We start from the raw sequence: 11030 nt of genomic DNA, 5'->3' as shown, positions 1-11030 counted from the left end.
AAGAGATGTGTCTCCTTAAAACTTTGCCAATTTAGTTTTGTCCACTGAAGCAGAAAATAGCGACTCTTGAGCCTCTTGTGTTGTGAAGATTGGGTCTATAAGGGTTTTTTGCTTTCCAAGGATTGGACACACCATGGCATAGCAAATCAATACAGAATGCTTAACTGTAGCAGACAACTTCCCCAACAACAAAGTATTGCTCTGGGTAAACTTCATCCTTCTAGGTTTTCCAAGTTGCTGTTGCTACATAAATGTATCTTTAACACTCAGTCCTTTATATTCAGTCATGTAATACTCAGTTCAGACAAATGCCTCAAAGTCTATAAAGTAGCATATAACTTTTCCTTTTTCCAAAAGGTCTTCTGAAAGTTAGGATAAGTTACTGACAGTTAAGATGTTGTTTCAGTGTGGTTGCTCGCCTTCTAGTAGCTGCCAAGCTCCTGGCAAAGCTCCAAGTGGGACTCCCACTTGGATATGCTATTCACCATAGCATGTGGTCCAGGCAGTTGAATGAGAGTCTCCTTGCCTGCTTGTAATAGTTGCCAATCTCCAGATATTGTCTCTACTTCCCCATCTGTGTGCCACTTGTTTGCCATTTTTCATGGGTTTGTCAAAAACCAGATAAACCTTATTGCCTTCTTTGACAAAGTGACTAAATTAGTGGATAATGGGAATGCTGTGGACTTAGTTTATTTAGATTTCAGTAATGCATTTGGCAAAGTAGTCCATAGCCTACTTCTTGGTAAGATAGAACAAAGTGGAATAGACAAGACGTACCACCACCAGATGGATTTGCATTCGCTGACCACCCATATTTAGTGGGTAGTCCTCAATGGACCTACATCTACTGTATGTGGAGAGAAGCATGCAGTGGGGTACCTCAAAGTTCTGTCTTAGGTCCAAGCACTCTTGAACTTCTTCACAAATGGTTTAGATGAGGGGATAGAAGGGGAACTCATTAAATTTGCAGATGACACGAAGCGGGGAGGAATAACTCAAGATTCAGAAGGACCTTGACTGACTTGACCACTAGGCCCTATCCAACAATATGAAATTCAATGGGAAAAGCAAGTCCTTCGCATAGGCAAGAAAAATCAAATGCACACATATAGAGTTAGTGGTACCTGGCAACTGTGAAAGAGAGCTAGGTGTCCTAGTAAATCATCATTTAAATATGAGCCAGCAGTGTTCTTCAGCTGCAATAAATAAATAAATTAAGTAAGTAAGTAAGTAAGTAAGTAAGTAAGTAAGTAAGTAAGTAAGTAAGTAAGTACAGCCCTAGATTGCATTAATAGAGGGATAGTTTCAAGCTCATATGAAGTGATAGTACTACTTTATACTGCACTGGTGAGACCACACATGGAATACTATGTCCAATTTTGGTCACCATGATACAAAAAAGATGTTGAAATCCTAGAAAAAGTGCACAGAAGAGCAACAAAAATGATAAGGGATATGGAGGTTAAACTATATGATGAATGACTGAGGGAACTAGGTATGTCTAGTCTGATGAAGAGAAGAACTAGGGGTGATATGATACCAGTCTTCCAGTACTTGAGGGGCTGCCATAGATAAGAGGGAGTCAATTTATTCTCCAAAGTTTTTTCCATGGACCAGAGAGTGCTGCCTGCATCCTATAGATGGGGCTTTGCTTGTTTCTGCAGACCGGTTGCTGGCATGCTGCGGCCCGGTACCAGTCCATGGACCAGGGGTTGGGGACCCCTGAGTTACAGAATCTCCTGCTGTGGGCAGGGGCTTGGACTAGAAGACCTACAAGGTCCCTTCAACCCTATTATTCTCTGTCCCTATACTCTTCCTCACTCCATCTTAACATTTGCTTTTGCAAGCTAAGGGCCTGAGTGGAGAAAATGCCAGGGTGTGGCTCAGTTATCACAATCAGCTGCAGACACCAGCTTGGATGCTTGTGAGTAAAGTTGTGAGTTAATGAATGAATGGAGGAAATGGGGTGAGAAGTGTTTCTACCTGGCTATAGTTACTTTTCCCAACTTCACTACCTCATAGAGACATTTGACAGTTCTTATGTATTACTTTTATAAAAGAACCACATGGCTTGTAAACTGCTACTACCCATTCTGTTTTATATGTATCTCTTTGCAGGTCCCTCGTGCATTTGTGAACCTGGCAACAGTTCTTGATGTGATACCTGTGAGGAAATTGTATCAGGAGAAGAGCATTTACTGCCCAAGATTGATTATGAGGTTTGAAATGAATTGATATTGTGCTGGAACTGGGAAAAATCTCTAATATCTGTGCTGATTGTGGCTCTTCTTAAACTTAAGAAATTGCTTTTTACTAATTTTGATTGTTGTGATATGGAAATATAAACTAAGTACGCACCATTTATCAAAAGGTATAGAAATAGTCTTGGAAGAGTCATAGATTATGGGGTGGATTTGTCATCAAATCTGCTCCATAGAGAGAGAAGAGATGATATAAAGAGGGAGAGAAGGATATAAAAGGGAGAGAAGAGAGGATATAAAAGAAGGGGTGAGAAATTTGTTAAATGAGTTTTGCCCCATTTTATGATTTTTCTTGCCACCTTTGTTAAGCGAATCACTGCAGTTGTTAAATTAGTAACATAGTTGTTAAGTGAATCTGTTTTCCCCATTGACTTTGCTTGTCAGAAGGTTGCAAAAGGGGATCACATGACCCTGGGACAATGTGACCATCATAAATATGAATTGGTTGCCAAGCATCCAAATGTAAATCACATGACCCTGGGGATGCTGCAACAGTCATAAGTGTGAAAAATGGTCATAAGTCACTTTTTTCAGTGCTGTTGTAATTTTGAACAGTCACTAAGCGAACTGTTGTAAGTCAAGGACTACCTGTACTTTATATCACTTTTTTCCTTTTTTTGGGGGGGGTCATCAAGTTTTTGACACCTTGCTAGGTGACTGGTGGTACTCGAATACTGCCATATTCTAAAAGTGGTACAATCAGCGAAAAGGTTGAAAAGCCCTGCTCTAAAGGATGCACTGTGAGGCTTCTATTCATAGAAAAGAGCAATGACTCAAACCCAAGAAGTATAGCATATTACAGAAAAACAGTTCTCCATGAAATCATGTGTGATACTTAACCAATTCAATTGGAGGAGGCAATATTGTTTGATACAAAGGTGCTTTTTCAAAAGGCAACTGGACTTGGTTTTTCCTTGAAGACATTTCACTTCCAAGAAGCTTCTTCAGCTCTGACCAAATGGTGGAGAATGGAAAGATTTATACTGCTTGCAGTTATCTGCTTATTAGGATTCTTTTTGAGAGTCATTGAGGCCAATGGAAGGTTTGTCTGTAATGCAGATAAGTGTGGAACCTTCTTGGAACTGCTGAAAAGACTGTGTTGTAGACAGGAGATAGGTGGTGTGATATTCCTCCCCCTTTGACCTCTCTTTCAAACCAGTGGTCATCTCTGTCCAGAATGTGGACTTTGCTGTCTTCAAAAGAGTGATCTTTGTCTTTCAAATGCAGATGCACTACTGAATCTTGTCCTGATGGGTTTGTTCTCCTATGTTGTGCCATGCTTTTGCGAAGTGGTTGTTTTGTTTCTCCAGAGTACAGATGTGCACATGTCTCACTGCATTGTACTGCAGCCCTTTCAGCAGTTCCAAGAAGGTTCCACACCCATTTGCATTATTCAGGAGGTGACCCTAAGGGCACAGATAAACTTTCAAGAAGCCTCAACGACTCTCAGAAAGAATGCTATCAAGCAGATGACTGCAAGCAATATAAATCCTTTCATTCTCCAACCATTCAATCAAAGCTGAAGAAGCTTCTTGGATGAAAAGCAAACTGTCTTCAAGGAAAAATAAAGTCCTTTTGAAAAAAACACCTTTGGGACAACCATGACCAGCATATTTGAGAATCTCCATAGACAATATTGTTTGAGCATAAGATGCATTTCACAGCATGTGTAACATGAAACGTAGTTCTGGGACATGAAAACAGATTTCTACTTTTTAAAATGTCTGAGATAAGAATTATATGGTCAACTTGTGCCATTTTTTCCCCTCTAGGGCACTGTGTCCATGCATTTTCAAACCTAATGACAATTCCTCTGAAATTGAAAAGTTGGAGTTTTTAAATCGAAGATATCAGGTAAGGGAAATTTATTATAAATAACATATAGCAGTGTTCTACACCTCATCCGTTTAAAAACCAAGCATCAACATATTAGATATTTTTGCCATTTTACAACTCTGCTTCAGGATTTGTTTTTAACCATTAAAAGCAAGTTAGTTTAAAAATAATAAGTAGTGACTTAAAATGTCAAAATTACATTTAGTCTTTTTCACACCTTCATTTAAAAGCGTACTTGCAGTGCTGGGCCAACTTTTGATAATAATCACATAACCTAATTTTTATCAATAAAACACACATCTCAATCCTATGCACCTTTACTTACAAGTTCAAAAAGGTTTAACATAAATGGAAATACATCGTAATTCCAAAAAGTGCAACTGACCGAAAGCTGCAGTTATACACTTAATATGGAAATAGGCTCCATCAAACTTGTTTAAAAATATTTTGTGTTATATAGTTGGTCAATAAAATACTGGCTCTCTTGAGAAAAGCAAGACTGTTTTTCTGCTTGAATTATTTTAACCTGTTTTAAATTCCTTTAAAACCTGTAAGTCCATTGCTTCATTTTGGGGGTACATTATATATTTAAACAAAGAATAATGCAACAATTCCTCCAGTATTAGATAGAACAAATGGACTTGAAAAGGCAGATGTCCTGCTGTGTGCTCCATAAATATCAGATGTCTGGTTAGAAGCAAAGCCCAGTGACTTGGACTTTGAAATGTGACTTAGTTTGACAGTGAGCAAAGAAAAGATGACTATAGTAGAGGCAAAAATGCAGTGGGCTATTGTTTTGATGGTACAGTTTCTTTTGTTATTGGGAATCTGAGGAAAAGAGCCTGTAGCAGAAATGAGAATTTGGAATAGATTCTCAAGACCACATCACATATTACATCATGGAGATTTATGACATAATCTCCCTATTCAGATTAAAAAAAATAGGGATTCTAATTGTTTTGTAGAACAATAGGTATGTAAATTTTGTGGGCAATGTTAACCAGAAAACCAGAGTTTTCTCTCTCTTTGAACGCTTGCATTTCCATAGGTCTTGACTATTTTCTATTGGAACAAACTCTGCCATTATCTCCTTTTCTTTCATCTCAGCGCTTACTTCATTTAACCTCAGATAAAATTCCACTTTTGAGTTTTTGGTTTTTCATGAATGTATGTTCAGAATTCATCTCAAGTCACAGGCAACACTGAAATGGCAGGTTGGGAAATCTTTGGAGGACTTAATCTGAACCCTTAGGTAGCTTCTCACGTTAGCAACTTTATGTGTGTCTGTGCATGAATGTGCAAGAGAAATTGTAAATTGTAAATCACTAAATGTACAATATATAACACACATGTACTGAAAAATATGGATCAGATGAATTGTGGGATGGAGAAGAATTAATTTTTACTCCATGACCTTTGGTAATTCAAAGGATGGGGAAGCATGCATTATCTTATACTTCGGATGGAGGGGGGGGAAGCACTAATGGGCTTGAGTTTAGTTCTGAGTTTCAAGGTCCATAAGAGTGTAGACAATTAGGGGTCAGATTCAAATGCTCTGAAAAATTAGCAATTTTCCCCACATAAAGAAGTGATTGAGCATTATTCCTGTGTTTGACATCTCTTTGACAGACATATCAGCCTGTCATTTCACTGTTTAGCTGCTCTAAAAGGAGCAATATAATGGGTTTTTGTTTTTCCAGGAAGAAACGCATCGCTTAATCAAGAGTGGAAGGTATGACACAAGAGAAGATTTCACTGTGGTTGTGCAGCCACTTTTCGAAAAACCAGAAATGCCTATGACTCCGGTAACTACAAATGTATACATGTGCTATCTTTTTGAGAACTGTAAATCATAGGTGGGACCTAGCTAACTTAAATACCATTGAGTTCAATGGTCTCATTTACATTTGACTGTGTCTGAACCCAACTCATAATGTGGTGAGATTGGGAATTATTTGGGCAGGAGAAGGATAGCAAAGCCATGATGGTTGCAAGCAACTATGATTTAATGGTCAGCAGACTAAATTGTATATCAATGGCCATCTGGAAGGCGAGCTCCATCTTCCACATCCAGTTTTGCTTTGCTGGGGGACCCTGGAAAGGGTTGAAAGTCACCCTGTAGGGGTGACCAGCAAGGAGGGGATCCCTGCTTGATCGTGGGAGGGCAGTAGCCCTTCCGCTTGATCTGGGGCAGCCATCCAAACCAGCGGACGAAAGACCAGCCATAGAAATATGGCTTGTCATTAGGCTGCAGACAGCCAAAGTCACATTTACCATCAGGCAACTATAAAGCAGCGCGGATGAGACTGGGTGAGATCTACCTCTCTTAAATCCTAACTATATTTTTTACCTGCATAAGCTGCTCAAAGTACTTTCCCCCCTGTGGAGAGGGAAGGGAGATTCTATCCCTCCCTCTAAAAACAGTGGTGACTGACTATCCAGGGGAGTTTAAAATGTTGTAAGAATAATTTGATCCTAATTGGAATTTTATTTTTTTTAAGTTTGTAGACTAAAAGATTTTTTATTCTTACTGAAGATCTGGGTTTTTACTTACAAAAAAGAAGTAAAATTGAAAAGTTTATACACATTTTGGACTTAAAAGAAAATTTTAAATGGTATGGGTGACATCTTATGGCTAAACCTGATATTACAACTTGTTATTGCTTAAAAGAGACTTGGCCAGTAGCCCAGACTATAGATAAGACTTTTGTAACCTTGAGATATCAGCTGTGAGAGGCCCAGCTGTGTTCTATACTCAGTGACAAAAATTTTTTTTTTTTGCATTCTCTGATTGCAAAGCTTTTAACCTAATACATTACTAAGAGCATATGGGTGAAGATCAGGAACAGATTCTCTTTATGTTGAAAGCAATTTATGAAACTATTATTACAGCTACTGATGAAATAAGAAGTTACAGAAAATAAAAAGATGTCAGCCCAAATATACGAACTCAAACTTTGATTACAACTAAAAAATTAACTACACAGAATATATTAGAAAAAGTGGAACAATTAAATATTATGACAGAAGATTCAACTGATCAACAAATACAGTTAATGCAAAACCCAGAAAAGGGACTGACAATATGGAAAAGGGAAAAGACTTCCTATATAAATCAGAAGAAACCTGAGGATCAAGAAGAAGAACAGATTGAAGAGAAGATAAACAGTTCAGGACAACTACGTCGAGATGGAAAAATAGAGAGACAATTTGTTAGTCCTCTCAAAAAAATGGTGACCGGATGGTTTTTTCTATGTCAAACAATATACATAACAACACAGGGAGATTTATTTGATGACCCAAAAGCACGGACATGGAAGACAATTTGGCAAAGAAAGCTAGAATAAGACTGAAGAAAATTGGGGCTTTGACTTATTAGTGAGAATTAAAATAGAATATACTCAAATAGATAAGATGTGTACTTTGAATATTAGATACACTGAATTTGTCCAGTAGTCCTTGCTTTTATTCTTGTGCAAGAGCTGCTCAGGATTTTCATAATAGAAACGTATCATCAATCTCTTGTATGTAATAAATCCCCCAAAATAGAGTCTTCACATCAACTTAGTTGTGGCTATGGGGTATTACTATTCTTTGGATGATATGTTCCCATAATCAACACATAAAGAATATTGTCTTCTAGTTCATATGGAAACTAATGTGTGACAACAAAGAGTCCTGGCTGAAGAGAACCATGTTGTATCCATTGACACTAGTTTTTCAATGACATCTACTTAAGTGTTGAATTTGGTGTGGAAATGTATCACCTGAACAGGGCTACAAGACTGTAAATTGCTCCTAGAGCAATTGGAAAAGCCAGTGGACAATACTTGCAGTTTGGAATTACCAGACTTTTAAGAGGTTCTTTAATAGTGTTCAGATATAATTTATTTCTCATTTGAGTAAATTTGTTTGCCCTATTTTCATCCTAAGTCGAATTTTATAAAAAATACACTTTTCATTAAAATGCACAAACTAATCAGTTAAAAAGTTTAAAGATGTTCTTGTACAAATGTTGTGGTATGTATATTGCAGGACTCTGCCAACTTTCTCTCAAAGATCACTATTCTGCTTCCCATCTCTTCAAAATAAAATTAGACACATTAAGCATTTTTTTTTAAAAAAAAATCACACATTTCTTGGAATGTGTGGACTGGATTTCAATTTGCTATATATAGATAACCTGTAAGATATAGTGGTTAAGATATAGGACCTGACTGTGGAAATTCTGATTCAAATTCATCCTCAGTCATCAAAGATAATTAAGTGACTTTGGGTAAGTCACACTTTGTCAGTCCAATCTCTTTATCTCTAGTTGTAGAGACAAAAGTCGAAAAGGGAGCACAATATAATATATCACCTTCAGCTTCAAGAAGAAAGATGGGATATATATCTAACAACCAAGAAATTCTTCAAAGAGGATAACACAGTATCTTCATGGATCTGTAGCCTCAGCAGTATTCACAATTGTTGTGATCGACAGTCATTAAGCTTGTTGTGTACAGCATATATTTACGCTTTATTCTGTATATATAGACTGAGTATCTTGAATTGGATAGTCATTTGTTTCCATTTTTACAGGTTCTTTTCTGTCCCTCAAGTGAAGTGGCTCTAGTTCTTGAAAATATATCCAGCAACACATATTTGCTTTGCTGGAAGAAATCAGCAGAGTTGCCCTTATGGAAATAATAATGTCTGATTCTTACTTTAGGATGGGCTTCCAGATGCTTCATATTTTGCGCCAGACTGTTTTCATTTCAGCCAGAAGACTCATATCCAGGCTGCTCGGGGGCTGTGGAACAACATGGTAAGAGATTGTTCTAGAACAGGGGTCCTCAAGAAACTGGCTGAGGAATTCTGGGAGTTGAAGTCCACAAGTCTTAAAGTTGCCAAGGTTGAGGACCCCTGCTCTAGAAGATTTTCTTTTAATCCCATTCATAAATCTGAGAATGTGGACATTTTGTACAACCATCATAATCTAAGAATAATTTAAAAGCAAAGCAAAGAAAAAAACTGAATGAGAACCTGATATATATCTTTCACATCTATAGAACTGGCATTTGTTTTATGCTATAGGCAGGAACAGTGAGAAGGTTATACTCTGAGAAGTGAAGAAAATCTGCTAGTAAAAAGCACTGAAACTTTATAATGTCCACAATAGGAAAAACTAACAGGACATACCCATCCTGAAAGTCAATTGTTTTCTGATTATGGAAAGATATTGGTGAATCACATTCATTGTGTATGTAGTGTCACAATGGATTTTTAACTGGATGTCCACTTGTAGATTATTAGGAAGATAAGATTTAGGAAGTCTGTGTTAAGATACTTTCATGCTACCTTAGACAGCCACTGTTATTGCCACACAAATGCTCCTAATTGCATGCATGCAACCCTTGTGAGAGTCCTCAACTCTGTTGCCACGAATCGTCTTAACTTAGGTGCTTCTTCCCTCTGGAATGGGACAACTCTCCATGGCCAATTTGTCATAGCCAACTCGCCATGGGACGACTCACTGTGGGACAATTCAACAATTCAATTTAATTATTTAAAATAATTAAAAAAATATTTTAATTTTTGTCATTCACATTTTATTTTGTCCCTCCTTTGGCATCCTTTCTTTAAGGATTCTACTGGATTATTTCTTTGATATTAGTGTAATTCTTGTCCCGCAGCGAGTTGGCTATGGCAAGTTGGCCATAGTGAGTTGGCTGTGGCAATTGGGCTATGGAGAGTTGTCATAGACCCTCTTCCCTCTTCTCCGGCTAGTAAATTGCAAAATATAAAAATTACCATTCCATCTAATGCAGGCATGTCAAACTCGTGATGTCACATGATGTCGCGCAACATATCGTGACTTTTTTCCCATTGCCGGCAATGGGGTGGCCGCAGTTTCAGTGTGATGCATCTGGCCCACGGGCTGGCAGCATGACATGCCTGATCTAATGGTTCCAAGAAGTGAATGAGGTGGACTTTTCACAAATGGGTAATTGGTTGTACTGCAATTCCAGAGGATACACAGCAAAACTGCCTGCAATATTTCTTCTGGAGTAATAGTTCAGCTACTGAATTTAGAAAATGCAATCCTTTTGTTTGGAAAGGAACTGAACCAGATGTTCTGCTGCAATATTCTTTCCTTTGTGCATTATATCTTTAATATACTAAAAATTGCAGGATTAGATAGTTATAGTTCAAAAAACAATTATATATTGATTTATCTTATTCTCCGAAAGGTCTGTGGATTACACTTTGTAATGATTTATGGCATCCATTCCTGCATCTTTTGTTTTTCATCTCCTATTCCATGCCCTACATCTTTTCTTATTATTTACTACAGTTGGAACCCATTGCAGAAAAGACAATAATACAAAGACTTGAACCTGAGATAACACTCAAATGTCCAAACCAGGTAAATGAATTTTTTTAGGACTCTATAGTGCAATGTAATTTCCAGTACTATTTTCTTTCCAATCCTTGCTGTGCAAGTGAGATTAATATTGTCATCACCATCCTGTTTCTTTTCTATAAATCCTACTGTCAAAGTTCTGACTGATGATCCCAACAAAGTAAGCACAGCTGAGACATTCCAATCTCTAATGCAAAACTTTATTGAGTACAGCATATCAGCACTGATAAATAAAAAGCCAGCTCTGGCTAAAATGGTACAGTAAATTAAAAGTATAGAACCTCCCTTCCCCCTAATAGTGCAGGTCACATTCCTTAATTAAGTGTCAGACATTTGTTACAAGAAAAATCTTCAGTTTCCAACCAACGGTTCTCCGATGACCTTGGTTCTCATGATAGACCACTCAGACCTGCGATGAGCATTCCAATCATCCCCCCTCCCCCCTGTTGGCAAGCTAAGAAACAACGATGGCTGAAGCAAAATACGTTTCTTTGAAGCTTGACACCTACAAGATAGAAAGAAATATT

At 37.6% G+C, this 11030-nt stretch overlaps 1 protein-coding gene across 1 annotated transcript in view; it reads left to right on the top strand.

Annotated features, from left to right (window-relative positions):
- The window catches only part of LOC107299525 (phospholipase B1, membrane-associated-like), a gene marked incomplete at its 3' end in the record, with an annotated part of 29767 nt that overhangs the window by 6467 nt on the left and 12270 nt on the right, over positions 1 to 11030 (top strand). Inside the window, exons 3-7 of the mRNA XM_015828886.1 lie at positions 2119 to 2219; positions 4034 to 4115; positions 5798 to 5902; positions 8809 to 8904; positions 10435 to 10506. Of these exons, the coding sequence (XP_015684372.1) occupies positions 2119 to 2219; positions 4034 to 4115; positions 5798 to 5902; positions 8809 to 8904; positions 10435 to 10506 (456 nt within the window). The remainder of the gene's footprint in view (positions 1 to 2118; positions 2220 to 4033; positions 4116 to 5797; positions 5903 to 8808; positions 8905 to 10434; positions 10507 to 11030) is intronic.

Source organism: Protobothrops mucrosquamatus, unplaced genomic scaffold (assembly GCF_001527695.2).
Source record: "Protobothrops mucrosquamatus isolate PMUCROS unplaced genomic scaffold, P.Mucros_1.0 scaffold5066, whole genome shotgun sequence".
In the NCBI taxonomy this organism is placed as follows: domain Eukaryota; kingdom Metazoa; phylum Chordata; class Lepidosauria; order Squamata; family Viperidae; genus Protobothrops; species Protobothrops mucrosquamatus.
This window is presented reverse-complemented; position numbering and strand designations above follow the sequence as displayed.